Source organism: Suricata suricatta, chromosome 6 (assembly GCF_006229205.1).
Source record: "Suricata suricatta isolate VVHF042 chromosome 6, meerkat_22Aug2017_6uvM2_HiC, whole genome shotgun sequence".
Taxonomy (NCBI): Eukaryota; Metazoa; Chordata; class Mammalia; order Carnivora; family Herpestidae; genus Suricata; species Suricata suricatta.
In genome coordinates, this window is record NC_043705.1 from 13,195,379 (window position 1) to 13,215,356 (window position 19,978).

General features: G+C 46.5%; 1 protein-coding gene across 5 annotated transcripts in view; it reads left to right on the top strand.

Moving 5' to 3' along the window:
- The window catches only part of RUFY1 (RUN and FYVE domain containing 1), a 54,403-nt gene that overhangs the window by 21,045 nt on the left and 13,380 nt on the right, over positions 1-19,978 (top strand). For all 5 annotated transcript variants that reach the window (XM_029941637.1, XM_029941636.1, XM_029941633.1 and 2 more), the window contains exons 6-11: positions 2,510-2,571; positions 5,181-5,246; positions 7,840-7,909; positions 10,224-10,325; positions 11,125-11,241; positions 12,636-12,803. In XM_029941637.1, the coding sequence (XP_029797497.1) occupies positions 2,510-2,571; positions 5,181-5,246; positions 7,840-7,909; positions 10,224-10,325; positions 11,125-11,241; positions 12,636-12,803 (585 nt within the window). The remainder of the gene's footprint in view (positions 1-2,509; positions 2,572-5,180; positions 5,247-7,839; positions 7,910-10,223; positions 10,326-11,124; positions 11,242-12,635; positions 12,804-19,978) is intronic.

Below are 19,978 nucleotides of genomic sequence, written 5' to 3' on the forward strand. Positions count from 1 at the left end.
GTTTGGCCACTTTAATTTTTCATTTACCTGTTGGTCAATGTGTTGGTTTCCTGTGTCTTGGGACAATTTTTTAGTTTTATTTTTATCTTTATTCATTTATTGTTTTGAGAGAGAGAATACTAAGCAGGCTCCACACCCTGTGAGAAGCCAGACATGAGGCTCAATCTCACGGTCATGAGACCATGACCTGAGCCAAAATCAAGAGCCACCCAGGTGCCCCTTAGAATAATTTTTGAGTCATTTCTATTTTTCCAGGAGTCATTTATTTCATTCAGCTCTCTTAGTTATGAGAATATTTTCTTACAGCTTCTTAAAATTTTGCTTTTCTCATTGACAATGAGCTAAATCTTGATCATACTTGACGGAGATTTGTCTGCTATGTTGAACTTGAAGAGCCAGCTTTTGCATTTGATCTTTGCAGTTGAAAATATACTTTTTAAATTAAATTTTATTTTTTAATTTTATTATTATTTTTTTAAGATTTTATTTTTGAGTAATCTCTACACCCAATGTAGGCTCAAACTCACACTCCCAAGATCAAGAGTCACATGCTCTAATGACTGAGCTAGCCAGGCACCCCCTATTTATTTTTACTTAATTTTATTACAAAAGAACATGGTTGCTGAAAAGTTCATCTGGAAGCATATCGAGTGAAGAATGAGATCCAAACTCCCCACCTTCACTCCTGCAGATAGTGGTAAAAATTAAGGGGAAGAATCTCTCTAGAAACAGCTCTACTTTTTCTCTGCCTTTATGTATATGTGAGTTTTGTTTCCTATTAAATCCTTTCTTGCTCCCGGTTCTGGGTAACGAATCAGCAGCCAGGTAGCCAGTTTCTCAGGGGCTGGCTGGGCGGACCGAGGCAGGCGCTTCCGGGTTAAGAGCTCTGTGACCACAGCCAGGTCAGCGGCCGGGGCAGCGGTCACTGAAGACCTCTTCTCTCACTTGTCCGTCTTCTGGGCCGAGAAGGTTCAGGGAGCTGGGACTGGAGCAGCAGAGGCTTCTCAGGCAGCCCTGTCCTCACGTGGTCTCTCCACTTGGTGTCCAGCGTGGTGTGGTGGCTGGGGAGCCAGACTTCTTTCGGGGATGCTCAGAACTGCAGCGTTATATGCCCCTCTGGGAAGAGCCAGGAAGAGGCTTGTGTTGCCTCCATTCATGTGGCTGCAGAAGTCACAGCATCATTTCTGCTGCATTGTTACTCAAGACAGACACTGCGGCCCCCCAGGTTCAAGGGTCAGGAATGTAGATTGGTGGGCGGTGGGACAGAGAAGTTGCAGAAACTCTCACATGGCATGGCTTTAATGTAAGTGGTGTTACTGTGAAGAGTTAATGCTGTACATATCACTCTGGGACTTCCCATTTTCTCCTGGAGCTGTCTTCATGTCATTATGTCATTATACATGCTACCCAGTGCATTCTCTGTAATGGGTGTGTGGCCGTTACACAATTGATGAACATTTCTCTACGATGGACCCGTTTTCCCAGTTTTCAAATAGAAGTGGGTTCACTGGGGCGCCTGGGTGGCCCAGCCAGTTAAGCCTCCAACTTCAGCTCAGGTCATAATCTCACGATCCGTGAGTTGGAGCCCTGTGTCAGGCTCTGTGCTGACAGCTAGCGCAGAGCCTGGAGCCTGCTTCGGATTCTGTGTCTCCCTCTCTCTGTGCCTCTCCCCTGCTTGTGCACTCACTCTCTCTTGCTCTCGCTCTCTCTCCAAAACTAATATTAAAAAACATTTAAAAAAAAATTTTTTTAAGTAAGCTTCGGTTACTCACGCTGTAGTGGACAGTGGCAGACCAGGCTCTCATTCTCTCTCAAAGACTTTATTTCTGGACAAAGCCCTTGACATTCAGATGCGAGAGGTCACCACAATTTAGGGGAAAGTAGGAGTCAGAATGTCAGTTAAGATTACCTACCACCTTAGTCTAACCACCTAGGCCTCTTTTTTTTTCTTTTTTTTTTCTTTTTTTTACTGTTTTTATTTATTTTAGAGAGAGAAAGAGAGAGACAGCATGAGCAGGGGAGGGTCTGAGAGAGAGGGAGACACAGAATCTGAAGCAGGCTCCAGGCTCTGAGCTAGCTGTCAGCACAGAGCCTCACAAGGGTCTCAAACCCACGAACCATGAGATCATGACCTGAGCCGAAGTCAGGATGCTTAACTGACTGAGCCACCCAGGCGCCCCCCTCTTTTCTTTTTAATTACTCTGTACCCGAAGAACTTTGTTGATCTTTTTCAACAATCTGATTATTGAATACATACATAAAACTAATCTTGATGAGGGGGTAAAACTTCAGAATATTCCCTTAAATCCTGATTTGTGATAAGTTTTTCTTCTAGAAGGTGGCAGGGTTATCTTTCTCTTGGTTTGTTTGTTCAGTTGATTACTGTTTTGTACAGGTAGTCAGTCCAACTAAATGTTTGTAGGAAAGAGACAGGAATTTTAAAGATGTATGGTTTGCAGAAAACAGGAAAGTTCTCTTATTTAAGACTTGTGCATTTTATGTCAATCAGGTTGGGGTGATCGATTTTTCCCTCTACCTTAAGGATGTGCAGGATCTTGATGGTGGCAAAGAGTAAGTACTGCGTGGCCTGCTGCTGTTCTCACATTTTTATGAAATTCTGGCAAAGAATCCTGTTTGGTTTTGCTTTGTTTGACCTTTTCATTTTCAGCAGGCATTAGTCACAGAGGTAATATATGAATATGCGCATTGTGCAAGGAACCAAGCTCTGCAGGGTAGAAAGGACTGTCCCCATTCACACTGCCCCCTCACCTCCAGCTCAGTCCCATGCCTGCTCCTCCCTCAGAGGAAGCTGCTCGGGGCTCCTTCCACACCTTTTTTAAACGTCTTGCAGGTATATATTTATTGGTCATATAATTTGCCTTACGGTTTGTTTGAATGTAAGTGGGATGGTACCATTATATGTATATATATTTGAGTTGCCCTTGAACTCATTCTTTGATCCTAGTGTGTCTTTGATGTCCCTCCAGCCATGCGTAGCTCTCCTTCCTGCTTATTAACAAGGGCATTCTTTTAAAGGAGTCATTGGGGGATAGAAAGAAAAAGTAAACGATGTATATAACATGCTACCATTTGAGTTCTGGTGAAGATTATACATCCACATTTATATGTTGCGCTTCCATACCCCTGGACCATTTCAAGAGTGGCGCGTAGACACCTAGTAATAGTGGCTGTTCTGGGGGGGTGGGGGCAGAGCCCAGGAGGCAGGCATGGGAGGGCGTTTCACTGTAAACCCTTGGGTTGTGTTTGAATATTCCACCGTGTGTCTGTTACCTGTCTTTCAAATGTGTTCTTGATAAGGGCTCTCACAGGCTCCATGTCCCTGCAGCGCACCTCATCTGGCTGTGGGGATGCCATGAATGCCTCAGGCTTCTTGAGTACATGGATTCACCCACTTTTAAACTTAAACAAAAGTGTTCTTTTTTTTTTCCTTTTAAAGTTTATTTATTTATTTTGAGAGAGAGAATGCATGCATGAGCACAAGTGGAGATGCAGACACAGAGAGAGGGAGAGAGAGAATCCCAAGCAGGCTCTGCGTTGTGAGCACAGAGCCCGATGCGGGGCTTGATCTCGGGAACTGTGAGATAATGACCTAAGCTGATATCAAGAATTGGGCACTTAACCAACTGAGCAACTCAGGAGCCCCCAAAAATATAACGTAAAGAAATGGAAATAAACTGATATCTACCAATAGGAGAGAATTGAATGAATTATAGAACATTCAAAATAGTCCACTCTATGACATATTATGGAACAGATTTGACCTACTGGTTATAGGAGACTTAGAGGGGTTTTCACAAGGTGTTATTGGATTAGAAAAGTATGATACTGAGAAGTGTATATACAGCTGACCCCCTGAACAACATGGGCTTGACCTGCATGAGCCCACTTTTATGCCGGTACTTTTCAGTAAATACGGTACGTTGCTGTAAATGTGTTTTCCTTATGATTTTCCTAATAACATTTTATTTATTTTATTTCATTGTAAGGCTATGGTATATAATATACAAAATACAGGTTAATAGACTATGTAATTGGTAAGGCTTCCATCAACAGTAGGCTATAATTTAAGTTTTGGGGAGTCAAAAATTGTATGCAGATTTTCAGCAGTGCAGGGGGTCAGCGTCTGTCACCCCTGCATTGTTCAAAGGTCAACTGTATGTCATTTTTGTAAACAACCCCAAGAAACCCCTAACCCATTTTCTATATTTTAATTACATACTGTATCTATCTGTATGTAATACAGGCAGATATGATGATCATATGCATATAGGCTCAGCAGACTGTTCACGTGGGTCACCCGAAGAGCTATGTGAAGGGCAGAGCAGGTAACAGAAAACAGTGACTGTGCTGAGAAACAAATCCGGCACCTGTGGCAAGAACCTGTGGAGAACGATCCCCTGTACGTACACATATGTGTATATATGTAAAGAAATTGGAGGTGAGGATGGAGCCTAACTTTAAAATGCTAAACAGGGGCGCCCGGGAGGCTCCGTTGGTTAAGCATCCCACTTCGGCTCAGGTCATGATCTCTCAGCTAGGGAGTTCCGGCCCCGTGTCGGGCTCCGTGCTGACAGCTCAGAGCCTGGAGCCTGCTTGAGAGTCTGTGTCTCTCTCTCTCTCTCTCTCTCTCTCTCTCTCTCTCTCTCTCTCTCTGCCCCTCCCCCACGCTCACTCACTCTCTCTCAAATAAAAAGAAATAAAAGTTTTTTTAAAAATGTTAAAGTCTTTTTTTTAATCCCAGCTTGTCAGCTTTATGTTTTGAAAAGCCTCTGGTCCCCTATGTTGAGCCATCCTCTTTCCCATGAGCCTCACAAGCTTGATCTGCCACCGTGAGGGAGGGACATTTGCACCCGGTGGTTGGTGTTTCCACCCCGCTTTCTCTTCTCTTCCCAAAGCCCGGCCTAACAGGGCAGGAGGGAGCCCGCTCACGTTTCTGCAGCTCTCAAGGCCCTGGCTGCCGACCCCGCCGCACCCTTGGCCGGCTTTGCTCTGTTCGCGCCAGCCCCTGACCAGGCAGACGGTATCACTAAGCTCTGACACTGCCTTGGTTTCCCGGTGGCATTGGTACTTCTTCAAGGTGATTGGAAAGTTGGGGGATGGTTTCATGGTATTAGCCACAAGTTAAAGGAATTTCTCTTTTTTTCTGCTCTTTTCAAAAGGCACGAAAGAATTACTGATGTCCTTGATCAAAAAAATTACGTGGAAGAACTTAACCGGCACTTAAGGTAGGACTCACTCCCTTTTCCAGTGTCAAGGTTCATTCTCAGTACCCGAGAATCGTTCCATGGAACATTTTTGAATTGCCATGTATTTATAACTGACCTATTTCCAAACCAAGTGAAAAAGGGCTCTCATAGTGTGCTCGTGTGCACAGACCGGAGGGGTATGCTTTCTCGATAAGGAGCTTTGGGAGTTCTTTGGTTCGTGGTTTTGTGCAGTTAGACAACATAGAAGGCAGACAAATGAAGCCTTAAGTCTCCACCACTCAGCCCTCAGCCTCCTGGTTGGAAGTCACTGCCATGAGAAGCCCTGTTCCCGCTGGGAGTCTGCACACATCCCCCTGGTGCGCAGGGGCACGAGGGGAGGGCTAGAAACACTAGCCAGCGGAGGTGTTGGTGGAGAATGGGTGGAGATTCACTCTAATGTGTTCGGTTGACAGGTTATTCCCTGAGTTATGAACCCCCTCCGAGTGCACATTAGCAGTGCTCCAAGGGGCAGCCCCTCTGGCCCCAAAAGCCAATGAGACAGCTGAAGGAGCTGGCGCATTTCGCAGAATGTGCCTGGGGACGGCGGCCCCGAGTTCTCCTGAGGTGTGATGTTGGCTGTTGCTTTGAGAGACCCTTGAGAGATCCCTCATTTATGGACCGTTTTTATCAGGAAGAGATGTCAGATTTCCTCAGGTGCCCGTTAGCATCCTTCAGGCCATCATGACTTTTATCCCTTAGTCTGTTGACGGGAGGTATTTTATTAATAGATTTCTTCATATGGAACCATTTCCAGGTCACATGGATAAACTCTACTTGCTTGTAGTTTTAGTAACTTCATCATTTTGGGGGATGTAAACTGACCTAATTGTTCAGTAGGTTTTCCCCTCTGGCATGGCATCCAGGTTATGCAGCTTCACAGAATGAATCAGGAGGAGCTTCCGGTTCAGGAGCATGATTTCCTCCTTGAAAACGTGAATCATGGGGCACCTGGCTGGCTCAGTCAGTAGAACATGTGACTCTTGATGTTGGGGTTGTGAGTTCAAGCCCCACTCTGGGTGTAGAGATTACTTTTTTTTCACTTTTAAAATAGAAAACAGAAAATGTGAAGATCAAAGTTGTTACTGAGGCAGGACTTTGTCAGCTTTTCAGTTTTTCCTGAGTTGTTTATTTATGGGTTTTTTTTTTTCCTGAGGATATATCTTTTTTGGTAATTTATATTTTCTAAGGAAAATATAAATTTTAGTGACATTTTCTAAGGTTCTCAATTAGAAATGAAAATTACATATTTTTAAAACTTGTAATTCCCTCCGTATCTTTTGTGGTCCTTTTTTCATTTTGTAATTGTGTTTTAATTTTTCTTGTACCCAATGCTTGAATCTTGATTCATTAGCCTCACCAGGTTTGTTTCTTTGCTCCCACCCCCACCCCACTGGCAAAAGGCACCAGCTTGGTGACAAATGATACAGGTTCTCGAGCTAGACAGCCTGGGTTCAGATCCTGGTGCCCCTCCAAAGCAGGATGAACCCAAGTGAGTTTTTCAGTGTAAAGTTACAGTTTCCTCATCTGTGAAATAGGTAATAGTAATTTACTCACAGAATTATGGGGAGGGTCACATGAGTTGATACATTTAAAGTGCTTAGAAGAGGGGGTGCCTGGGTGGTTCAGTCAGTTAAGTGTCCCAACTTCCGCTCAGTCTTGATCTCGCAGTTCATGGGTTCATGGCTTGTGCTGACAGCACAGAGCCTGGAGCCTGCTTCGAATTCTGTGGCTCCCTCTCTCTGCCTCTCCCCCACTCTCTCTCTGTCTGTCTTGGTCTCAAAAATAAACAAACATCGGGAAAAAAATTAGGGACCCCTGGTTGGCTCAGTTGGATAAGTGTTTGCCTTCAGCTGGGGTCATGATCTCACAGTTCATGAGTTCGAGCCCCACGTCGGGCTCTGGGCTCTCTGCTCTCAGCGTAGAGCCCGCTTTGGATCCTCTGTCTCCTCTCTCTCTGCCTCTCCCCTGCACAGACTCTCTCTCTTTTTTGATCTTATAAATAAATACACTTAAAAAATAAAAAATCAATTAGTTCATAAAGTGCTTACAAGAGACCTTCCAAAAAGGAAGCTACTGTTGTAATTGTTGTAGCCATTATTATTGTGTATTAGATTTACTTTCGTTTTACATATTTTTCAGTGAGAACATAGTACGTATTACTAAAAGAATATTTGAAAAAATGAGGCAAAGTATAAAAAAGATTTAAAAACCCCCTTTGATCCTGTAACCTATAAGATATTAATATCTTGTCGTGGGTATTATTTAGATACATGACTGCCAGCATATTTTGATTCCCATCTACCGTGTTAGGGAGGAACAATGAGTTTCTTTCCAGTTGGCTGAAAAAGAAATGGATAGCCTATTTTGGGGGAAAGACCTTGAAACCTTCTCAATAAACGTACACACGTGTTGTACACATATGTGTGTCTTCAGAATTCGCATCGCTGAGTTAACTGGCGAACGCTCAACTCTCCATGTCACACAGCAAACCGAGGAATCTATTCTCACTGTTCAGAGGTTGGGGAAACAGCCTTCCCAAGTTCACCGTCACTTAATATGTTATTTTCTCTAGCTGCACAGTTGGGGATCTTCAAAGCAAGATAGATGGCTTGGAAAAGACGAATTCAAAACTTCAAGAAGAGGTTTGTAACTTACTGAAATTCTGAGGACAGAAAGGCCCACGGTTAAGAGAAACGGTGTGGTTGGTACCTCCGACCAGAGCCGCCTGCTGGTCGGGACGGGATCGCTGAGATTGGGCTGAGCTGCGCGTGACACCGGCGTTCTCGCTCCCGCGGAGCGTTTGTGTCTGGCCCTGGCCGGGGCTTCCCGCCAGCCGGTGCCGCTGCTCGTGAGGCAGTTCTGAGTGACGTAGGTTTGAGCACCTCGCAGAACCCCGAGCCCCGGGGACGACAAGGCCTCCTTGGGAAAGCTCAGCTTCTGTGGCAAATGCGCTTCTCTCTTCCTCCTCCCCCACCTTCCTCTGACGTAGTTGCCTCCCAGGAGGCGCAGACTGTTCTGAGGTAAAAGTACCCTCGCCCACCCCTTCTGTGTTTCGGCCGCTCAGGAGCCTGGACCCAGTCTCCCCACAGTGTGGTCTTTCTCTGCTTTCTCACTAGGAAGAGAGAATGAAAAGACAGGAAGAAGGAGGGCTGAGGCCGAGGAAGAAAGCTTGCTGCCCGCTGCCCGGCAGTCTCCTTGGTGGACACATCTTGTCTCCTGTTAGCAGGAGGGGGGTTGCTCAGCCTTTCTGAGGCTTTCCACAGGTAGCGGTCCCTGGCTGCTCGGGCCTCCCCACCAGGTCTCCCTGGGGAGGAAGAGGGCTGTGAGAGGTCGCCGGGCGTGCCCCCCACCTCAGTGTGGAGGAGGCTACAGCCAGAGGGGAGACGCAGAGCATGCCTTTGTACGGAGGGCCTGGTTTAAGGCTCCCTCTGTTTACACAGACTGCACTCTCCCGAGGGGCCAGCCCTGAGAAGTTTTCAGGAGGGGAGCTCAGACTTGTGTAAGGAGAAGGAAGTTCCAAGGCAGTGTTTGGAGATGGGCTTCTCTGGGGCAGCTTCACCACACTTAGAACCGGAGGACCACACTGCCCTTGGGCGGGTGGGCCTCTGGGCCTCCATTTATTAGGTAGGCAGGTCTTTGGGCCTCACTCTCCTCATCTCCAAATCAGATGATAAGCCATACCTGACAGTGTTGTGAAAATGAGATCTGTGTTATATAAATGTGCCTCACACAACGCTTGGCGTGTGGAGACATTATTTGATTTTAGAACAAACAGATTGACTCTTCGTTCTCCCAGGCGAGATGGCATACTTTGAGGGAAGGTCTAATTTTAGCTTTTGAAACTAAACACATAGGTTATTTTTTTCTTCAAAGGCCAACAACTGTAAGGGAAAACATGCTTTAGAGAGAAGTCCCTCTCCTCAGGGTGCCCTCTCCTTGGCTTCCAAGAACGGAGTGGGAGTTAGCAGACTGTTAACTAGCACCTCTAGAGCCTTAAGGTCTACGTTGAGAACCCCCAGTCATGGGTTCTGAGTCCATGTGGACTTAGATGCGCCGACCAAGAGGAGGGAGGAGTTCCCTGCTTCAGCCCCCCTGTCCCCCCTTCCCCCGCCCAGTGAGTGCCACCAAGAACACAGCCCAGTTCACGTCGTCTTTCCCCCTTCCCCGGCCTGCCCTTCTCTCTCCAGGCTGTGTTCAGAGGCTGCATAGGAGAGGCTGGTGGGTATGCTAAGGCCTCTACCTGCCTCTCCAAAGAGCCTCCTCCCAACAGGCTTGTAGACACTTTGCCCTGACCTGTGGTAACTCATTCGAGCACAGGAAGACGGCTTTCTAGGGCCCAGCTTTGGCGAGGTTTGGTTGGGATTCCTTCCCCAGATTGCTTTAAGTCTCCCTTTAGTAATAAAAATAATCCTTACTCTCATTGGCTGGAAAACTGAAAAGAGTGAAGAATCAGGAAAAGAAAGTCCATAATCCCTTTGCTAGTAACAGCTGCTGTTATTTGTGTGTATGTGATCTCAGTGTTCCCTAAGCATTTCTAACATAGGTGATTTTTTCTTTTTAATTAGAGGCAAGAACATACCACAGAACCTGCCTTTTTCCCCTATTGATATTATACCCTAAGTATGTTCTCAAGTCATCAAAAGCCTTTGCAAACATTTTAATAGCTACATATTTCTGCCCTGTGCTCCCACTGACCTTCAGTAAGTTTCCGTGATATTGGACACTCAAGTGTGTCTAATAATTTGTGTCCATAAATCCTTGCCCACATTAAGTGGTTTGCTCTCATTTCTTTAAAAATGATGTGAATGTATTACCTATTCAAAACAAAAAATTAAATAACAAAATACCAAATACGTGGAAATCCATCATCAACTGTGAGGCGCCAAATGTTAGCTTTTAATTTGAACGGTAAGATTAATTCCGACATTAAGGAACATAAAACTCTTTCTTTATCAGCTTTCAGCTGCAACAGACCGGATTTGTTCACTTCAAGAAGAGCAGCAACAATTAAGAGAACAAAATGAGTTAATTCGTGAAAGAAGCGAAAAGAGCGTGGAGGTGAGAACCTGACCCCACAGCTGGGCGGCGCGTCTCCCACGCGCATGCGTCCGTGGCAGGGCTCGCGCCATCGTTTGATAGTGACGCCGGCCTCTCGGCCTACAGCGATGCCTTGTTTGGGGCCCACGTGCCCTCCCACACCACTTGCAGGCCACCTGGACCACTTGGGGTTTCCAAGTGCACTGCCCCCTTTCCTCTGGGCCTTTGCACTCAAAGGTTCCCATTTACTCTTCAGCCTCCACTCACGTACTGGGTCTTCTGTGATGCCTGCACGGCCCCCTTCCGTGGCCTTGGGGCCTCCTCTCCTGTTCCCATAGCTCTTTGTCCCTCCCTCCATTAGAGAACTGATCTTCAGCTGTCCTACTCGATGACCCAAGGGCAGAGAGGGACCATATCTGATTCATCTCGAAATTCACCCATGCTGAATGATGGACTGAATGGGGGCCTTTCCCACTAAGAACAACAGTTCTGGTTTTTTAAAAATTAAATATAAATTGTTTTCTGAACCTAACTTTTCAAAAGCCAGTTGGCTTACTCTCCTCCTTCAGGTTCAAAGATATTTCAAAGTATCTTTTAGCCTAGCCTTTTTGTACAATGCTCAAAATACAGAAGTTATCCTACATCTTGAAAAATTGTGGCATATTGTTTTATTGTTTTTGTTTAAGTAGGCTCCTTGCCCAATGTGGGCTTGAACTCTCGACCCTGAGGTTAAAGAGTTGACCGAGCCAGCCAGGTGTCCCTATGGTGTATTTTAAAATACTTTGTAGTTAGCTGTAGTTGGTGTTCTTGTTTGACACAGATAACAAAACAAGATACAAAAGTTGAGCTGGACACTTACAAGCAAACTCGGCAGGGTCTGGATGAAATGTATAGTGATGTGTGGAAGCAGCTAAAAGAGGAGAAGAAAGTCCGTTTGGTGAGTATATGACTGTCCTTTTTTTTCCCCCAAGAAGGCTTCATGCCCAGGCAGAGCCCAACATGGGGCTTGAACTCATGACCCTGAGATCAAGACCTGAGCTGAAATGCATTACCAACTAAGCCAGCCAGGTAACCCTAGACCAAATGTCTTCAGCCACTAAGTAGCCCTCCATGTTATTTGTTGTCACCTTTCACACAAGTGCTTAAATCTGCTTTTAAAAACAAATGAGTTTTTTTATATAGAGTTTCTAAAGTGTGAAAAAATATACTGATGAATCAAAAATCATCCCTTTAAAAAAACTTTTTTAAGGGCTTACAAGTTCTGTATTTTGTCCAGCTTTATAACCCTTTTCAAGGATTCGAGGTTGCTTTGCCAATACAGTCGCCTCAGTCAGCCTCTGGTCTGTTTATTATATTCCACCTAATCCGCAGGCCAGTGACCGATGCTTTGGGTCTGTTGTCTTGGGGGCTTTTTTAATGTTAATTTATTTATTTGAAAGAGAGTGATCACAAGTGGAGGAGGGGCAGAGAGAGGGAGAGAGAGAATCCCAAGCAGGCTCCACACTGCCAGCACAGAGCCCAACGTAGGGCTTCATCCCATGAACTGTGAATTTAATTTTTTTTAATTTTTTTTATGTTTTTAATTTATTTTTGAGGGACAGTGTGGGCAGGGGAGGGGCAGAAAGAGAGGGAGATACAGAAACTGAAGCAGGCTCCCGGCTCGAGCTGTCAGCACAGAGCCCGACACGGGGCTCGAACCCACAAACCGTGAGATCATGACCTGAGCCGAAGCTGGACGCTTAACCGACTGAGCCACCCAGGCGCCCCGAACCGTGAATTTTAAAGTAGGCTCTACACCCAACATGGGGCTTGAGCTCATGACCTGAGATCAAGAATCGCACAGTCTACCAACTGAACCAGCCAAGTGTCCCAGCCAGTGGTTTTTAGTAGACACAACTCTTGGACCTGCTTTGTTTCTTTGCATGGATGTGGAAACGTGTCTCCTGAGTTACCGGGGCGGCACTGGTTCAAAATGGTTGCACCTTTGTTGCCATAAACGAACAGACCGTTCCGAAATCCGAAAGCTCTGACATTGCAACAGCAGACTGCTTGGCAAACGTTGTTTCAGACTGTACGTTCTGACCTTGGGGTTTAAAGAATGTGGTTGCTAGAATTGAGGCTCATATTTACTTTCTGTTGACTGGATCTAGAGCCAGTTTTCCTTATAAAATGAGCAAAAGGGCTAAATTAATGTAGTTATGCTCTAGACAGACTTTCCTACTCTCCCTAACCTATTCTGACCTCCAGGTTATATTTTTGCCACTGCCCTCAGGTAAATACATCTCTGCATCTACTTTTTAATAACACTTTCCTGATTGATATCCTCCTAAGGAACTAGAGAAAGAACTGGAGCTGCAGATTGGAATGAAGACGGAGATGGAGATCGCAATGAAGCTGCTTGAAAAGGACACCCACGAGAAGCAGGACACCCTAGTGGCCCTGCGCCAGCAGCTGGAGGAAGTCAAAGCAATCAACTTACAGATGTTTCACAAAGTTCAGGTGGGAGATGGCTCTGTGTCCTTAGCACAGCCTGGCTTCCCGCCGCCTGTGTCCCGCACTGTCTTGCGGCCTCACGCCGCTCTTCCTGCGGAAGAGCGCACAGATACCTCTGTGAGGCCCGATCCTTCGGCCCCGTTATGCATTTCTGCTTTTATTTTACTTGGGTCTCCCAGCAGTCCTGGAGAGAAGTTGGTAATGTGGGAAAAAAATGTAAATGACAGGGCAGACCCGAGTGGCTGCCTCTCGTCCCCCCGGTGGCACAGCTGGTAGACCTGAAAACCGAACCCTGTCTTGAGTCCAAACCCGAACTTGGCCTCTTCTTCCCTTCACTGTCTCCCTAGTGTCTGTTGTCTTCTCCTTCAGTGACTAATTGTCTGCCCCCAGAAATAGAGAAGTGGATTAAGGAACGGTAGAAGTTAGTGCTGTCTTTTCAAGCGGGGCCATGATTAATGTCACCGAGTCTCCAGCCGTGTGGCTGGCTGTGTGCCTCTCTTGTCATTTCAGAGGTTCAAGGGACCTAGCCCAGGAAGAAGTGATCGTGGCAGAGTTTGAAAGCTAGTGTCTAAAAATTGCTAAGCTTCCTTGCTCAGAAACTGTAGCAGTGCCTAGGACTATTCTGTGTCCTTCTTTTCTTTTTTTGAAGTTCTGTTTCCTGTCCTAATGCCCAGACTGTCCCACTTCCTCTTCCCTAGATATGCTTTCAGTCCATGTCAAAGATGGTGTGAACACAGACACACATTATCTTGTCATACCATTTTTTAAATATAGTTTCATTTATTTATTTATCTATTTTTAAGGTTGTTTTTAAAACCGAGCTGTCAGCACAGAGCCTGACATAGGACCCAAACTCAGGAACTACAAGGTCATTATCTGAGCCGAAGTCAGACGCTTACCTGACTGAGGCACCCAGGTGCCCCCGTTTTTTTTTAGAGAGAGTATATGCAATCAGTGGAGGGACAGAGAGAGAATCTTTTTCTTTCTTAATTTTTCTGTTTATGTTTAAGAGAAAGAGAGAGAGACAGCGCGAGTTGGGGAGGGGCAGAGAAAGAGGGAGACCCAAAATCCGAAGCAGGCTCCAGGCTCCGAGCTGTCAGCACAGAGCCAGAGGAAGGGCTCAAACTCAGTGAACCGCAAGATCCTGACCGGAGCTGAAATCAAGAGTCACACACTCAACCCACAGAGCCACCCAGGCACCCCCAACCCTTTTTTAAAACTATTGTGTAACCAACATTATAATAATAGCAGCAGTGGAAATTAAAGCACAGGGAGAAACGGAGGGAAGTCACTGCACCCTCCTGACACATTCTCTATTTCAATTTGTTCCTGTTTTCCTCTGGTTTGGGTCAGTCCGTAACCTTAATATTAGTGCACGTCAGGGGAAACCTTGCTGCCGTGGTAACTTAGCAGGCCCTAAACTAGAGTGGCTTCAGACTATGGCAGTTTGTATTTCTGTTGCATAACAGTTTCGAGACAAGCATTTCAGACCAGCAGTTTGGCCCCCCGCAGTCACTCAGGGACCCAGGCCACCCTGGTCAGCACCAGTCGTGCCAGTGGAAGGGGAGAGAAAAGCAAAAGTCCAGAGCCAGGACCTCCTCCCCAACAGTGAGAGAGAAGTTGCTCACATCATTCTGTTCACTTACACAGCAAAGGGCCAGGCGTGGCTGCGAGTGGAGCCTGGGCTGGCGTGTCCTGGCTGTGAGCCAGATGAAGGGGAGAATAGGTGTCACTAGATGCAGCTGTCGCTACTACCATCCACCCCACTGAGCTCCCGGAAGTCCCGTCTAGTCCCAGAATCCTCCCAGTCCGCAGCCCCTGGGTGGCAGGCAGCATGCTCCATGGAGCCCACGAGGCCTGTGTTTGAACCAGAAGACCAGCTGTCTTTCTCACATTAACTCGTCCTGCCCAGCATAAAATGGTGGAGCCAAAACAGAATTGCAAAATGCCTGTTTGCAAAGGGAAACAAGGGACACACGGGGCAGACCTGGCCCGCCGTGGCCATCACTGCATCTCTGGGCAGGAGCTGTGAAGGCATGAAGGCAGCCCAGGGCGCGGGGGCTGGGGGGCTCCATGTCCACCTACCCTTCCTCTGTCGTCAACAGAACTTGGCAGCCAACCCCCATGGTCCCTGAGGGGTCTGCCATCTCTATAGCCCACTGGAAGTGGGCTCTCGGGGACTGCGGCCTGCCTGGCGGCCTCACGGCTTTGACGGCCAGCTTGTCACTGGTCTCGGTTTGCTGGCCTGGAGGTTGTATGAAGGGCCAGTCACAGATGTTCTTCAGGCCTGCCTCGTGGTTTCTGTGACAGAACAGCGTCCTCAGTCACCGTGATAATCTGCTTATTTCCCTTCAACCGTGTGTTGATGACCACAGTTTATTGTTTCACTTATTTTTTTTTCAATTTTTATTTATTTATTTTGAGAGAGAGAGCATGCATGTGTGCATGTGAGCAGGGGAGGGCAGACAGAGAAGGGGAGGGAGCATCCTAAGCAGGCTCTGCACTCAGTGGGGAGCCTGATGCGGGGCTTGAACTCAACAATCCCGGGATCATGACCTTAGCCGAAATAAGAGCCAGATGCTCAACTGACTGAGCCACCCCTGCACCCCTGTGGTTTCATGTGTTAGGCAGTTCTGCCTGCCTCATTAGTGCGCCCCGACAGTCTTTCCCCACCCCTCCTTCAGCGGCTGGCCATCAAACCCCAGACAGAGGGGTGCAGGAAAGCACCATACTGTTTTGATTGCTATGGCTTCGCAGTATGGCTTGAAATCTAGGCTTGTGACACCTCCAGCTTTGTTCTTCTTCGTCAAGATTGCTTTGGTTATTTGGGTTCCTTTGTAGTTCCGTACAAATTTTAGGATTTTTTATAGTCCCTTGCTGGATATATATCCTCAAGCTGGACTCAGCCTGCTAGGTCCCTTTATCATTACATAATTCTGGTTTTGTCTCACATGGGTGCTGCAAAAGCTTTTTTCTTTGCTTCCATTTGCATGCAATGTGTTTTTCTATCCCTTCACTTTCAGTCTGTACATATTTTTGTTTTTTATTTATAGTTTATTGTCAAGTTGGTTTCCGTATAACACCCAGTGCTCTTCCCCACAAGTGCCCTCCTCCATGCCCATCACCCACCTTTGCCTCTCCCCTCCCTCTTCAGCCCTCAGTTTGTTTTTGGTATTCAAGAGTCTCTCATGATTTGCCTTCTTCCCATACATGTTTTTAGATCTGAAGTGAGTCTGTCTTGCGAACAGCATATAGACGGGTCTTGGTTTTTTTTCCATTCATCACACCCTACCTACGTCTTCTGATTGGAGCAGTTAGACCATTTAAATTTAAAGTTATTACTTGGGACACCTGGATGGTTCTGTTGGTTGAGCGTCCGACTCTTGATTTCAGCTCAGGTTATGATCCCAGGGTCATGGGATCGAGCCTCACTGTGGAGGCCTGCTTAAGATTCTCTCTCTCTCCCCCTCTGCCTCTTTCCCCTTCTTGGGCTCGCTCTCTCCTCAAAAAGAAATAAAATAAATAAAGAAATAAAATCAAAATAAATACGTGCATGCTGTCTTATAAATAAATACTGACAGGTGTGTACATTTTGTTATTTGTTTTCTGGTTGTTTATTTAGTTTTTCTCTTGCTCTTTTCCCTTGCAGTTGATGGCTTCCTATAGTATCCTGCTTAGATTCTGTTCTCTTTGTTTTCTGTGTGCCTATTATAGGTTTTTAATTGGTGGTTACCATAAGGTTCATGTATAACATTCATTTTTCTTTTTAAATTTATTTATTTATTTTGAGAGAACAAATGAGTAGGACCAGGAGAGGGTCAGAGAGAGGGAGAAAGGGAATCTCCAGCAGACTCTGCACTGTCAGTGCAGAACCCAACAGGAGCTCAATGTCATAAACGGCGAAATCATGACGTGAGCCAAGATCAGGAGTCGGATGCTTAACCGACTGAGCCGCCCAGGCGCCCCCGTACATAACATTCTACATATACCACAGTTTACATGAAATTGATGGTCACTTAAGTGTGAACACATTCTAAAGTACTACATTTTCACTCTCTCCCTTCTACTTCTTATGCATATGTCATATTTTATATCTTTAAATCTTTAAGTATCTTTATATCTTAAGTCTTTATATCTTTTTATCTTTAAAAACTTTTGATATAATTGATTTTACTACTTTTGTTTTTTAACCTTCATACCAGCATTTATAAGTGATTGTGGTCTACTACCTTTACTTTATGTTTGCTTTTAGCAGTGTTTTCCTTTCATAATTTTCTTACTGGGGTCACAGCGTGCTCTTTTCTGCTGAAGAAGCCCCCTTAATATTTCTTGTAAGGCTGGCTTATGGATGATGAACTCATTTCAGTTTTGTGTGTCTGGGAAACTCTTTCTCTCTCCTGGTTGTGGAATTCCTCCTTGCAGCCCTTGAATAGATCAGGCCACTCCCTTCTGGCCTGCAAAGTTTCTACTGTAAAATCCACTGATGGCCCTTTGAGATTTCCCTTGTATGTAAACTACTTGCTTTTCTCTTGCTGCTTTTAGGATTCTCTATAACCTTTGCCCTTCTAATTATTGTATGTCATGGTGTGGACTTCCTTGCGTTCATCTTATTTGGGGTTCTCTGTGCTTCCTAGACCTGGATGTCTGTTTCCTTCCCCCAGGTTGAGTTAGGGAAGTTTTCAGCTGTATCTTCAAATATATTTTCTGCCCTCTTCTCTCTCTCTCCTCTCCCTATGGAATATCTATAATGCAGATGTATGTTTGGTGTTGTCTCAGGTGTTCCTGAGCCAGTCCTTGTGTGTGTGTGTGTGTGTGTGTGTATTCCTTTTTCTTTTTTGCTACTCAGCTTGGGTGTTTTCCATTTTCCATCTGTCTTCCAGATTGCTGATCTACTCTGCATTTTCTAACCCACATTTGATTCTCTCGTGTATTTTTCATTCCAGTTGTTGTGTTCTTCAACTCTTACTGTTTCATTTTTATAATTTCTTTTTTAATATAGTTTATTACCAAGTTGGTTTCCATATAACACCCAGTGCTCTTCCCCACAAGTGCCCCTCTCCATGACCATCACCCCCTTCCCCTTCCCCCCTCCCTCTTCAGCCCTCAGTTTGTGCTCAACATTCAAAAGTCTCTCATGATTTGCCTCACTCCCTCTCCCCAACTCTTTTCCCCTATAATTTATTTTTTTAATGTTTATTTTGAGAAAAGGGGGGGGAGGGAACTAGTGGGAGAGGGGCAGAGAGAGAGAGAGTGAGAATCTCAAGCAAACTCCACGCAGTTAGCCCAGAGCCTGACGTGGGGCTCAGACTCATGAACCATGAGCTCATGACCAGAGCCAACATCAAGAGTCAGACACCAAATTAACTAAGGCACCAAGATGCCCCTCTTTTTTTATAATTTCTGTCTCTTTGTTGAAATTCTGAGTTTGTCCACTCTTTTCTCAAGTTGGTGAGCATCTTTATGACCATTACTTTGAATCCTTTAGTTCAAAAGTAGGGCGCATACCTTCATTTCATTTAGTTCCTTTTCTAAAGTTCTGTCCTGTTCTTTCGTGTGGGGCATATTCCTTGGCTTCCTCATTTTGTTTGACTTTCCGTGCTTGTTTCTGTCTGTTAGGAAGAACAGCCACCTTTCCTAGCCTCAAAGGAGGAGGCTTGTGTAGTACTGTCCCCTGTGTAGACGGCCTGTGTCTGGCTGGACTGGAGCAGCAGGCTCTGGGGGTCCTGGGGCTCTCCAGTGGAGCCTGGAGCTGAGGGGCACATGGTCCAGGGGGTCCCAGGGCACTCCATGAAGCAGGGGGGTCTTGCAGCACAGCTGGAGAAGTGGGTGCAGGCTAGGGGGGTCCCCAGATATTCTGCATTGTGGAGTCCCTCGTGGGATGGCTGGAGCTTAAAACCACAACTGGCTACAGGCCAGGTAGGTGGGCTTGAGTGCTCCACATGGGGTAGAGGGCCTGGTGGGATAGCTGAAGTGGGCATAGACCAGGGGGTGAGGGGTTTCCTTGGGTGCTCTTGGCAGTGGGTGCCCTGGCAGGCCACGTAGAGCTGAAGTGAGTGTGGGCCCGGCAAGACAGCTGGAGCTGGAGCAGGCACTGTCTGGGGTGCCCCAGGGTATGCCGTGCTGGGCCCACCTCGGGGGGATGTGTGGGGCTGACGAGAGCTGGGGAACCGGGGCCTCCCCAAGGCGTCAGGCCAGCTAGAGTGCACTGTCTGGACCGTCTGTATTGTCAAGGTGGAGGGGACCGTGAACGATGGTCCTCGCCAGCACCTCCGCCCGCTGGAGCATCCCAGCAGCTCCCCCAGCACCTGGCGGACACTCTGGGTTTAGTTCACCCACAATCCAGTTGCCATTCGAAACTGCAGCTCTTTCCCCGTGCCGCAGGGCAGGCGAATCTGCCGCCCTCCCTCCCCACTGCACACCCGGCGTCAGGGGTGGGTTCCCATCGGGACCGTGTCTCCACCCCTCCTGCCCTTCTCTGGGTGCTCCCTCTGTTGTCTGTCGTGCAGAAGCTGTAAGTGAGCCCTCAGTTCTTAGGAGGAATCACTGTGCGTGGAGGTGTAAGTTCGGTGTGTCCGTGGGGGTGGTGAGTTCAGTCTGCCTACATGACCGTCTGAGACCCGCCCCTCGTCTTTTCCTTGTTGAGTAGCTGTTCTTCCGTGTACAGTCTGAATATTAGTCCCTTGTTGGTTTACATATGGTAGATATCTCCAGTCTCCCATCTAGTGTCTTTAGGTCCTTATCTTTGGTGTAATCAAATGTGCAGACTTTTTACATTATGGTTTGTAGTTGGGGGTTTGAAGAAGCCCTTTCGAAGCACCTGGGTGGCTCCATCAGTTAAGTATCCGACCCTTAGTTTCAGCTCAAGTCATAATCTCACGGTTTGTGGGTTCCAGCTCCACATCAGGCTTCGCTGCCCGTGTGGAGCCTGCTTGGTATTCTCTCTCTGCCCCTCCCCAGCTGTCTGTCTCTTGCAAAAACAAACAAACAGATAAATAAATAAATGATAAAACTTAAAAAAAAAAAAAAAGCCCTTTCTCAAGCCCAGGTGTCAAAGACATTCTACACTAGTTTTATAAACCTGACACATTTAGGTTTTTAATGTATCTGTGGAGCTAACGTTTCATACGTGGCCTTATCTAGGGACCCGGGTTTGGTTTTCTCCATATAGGAAGCCACGGCAA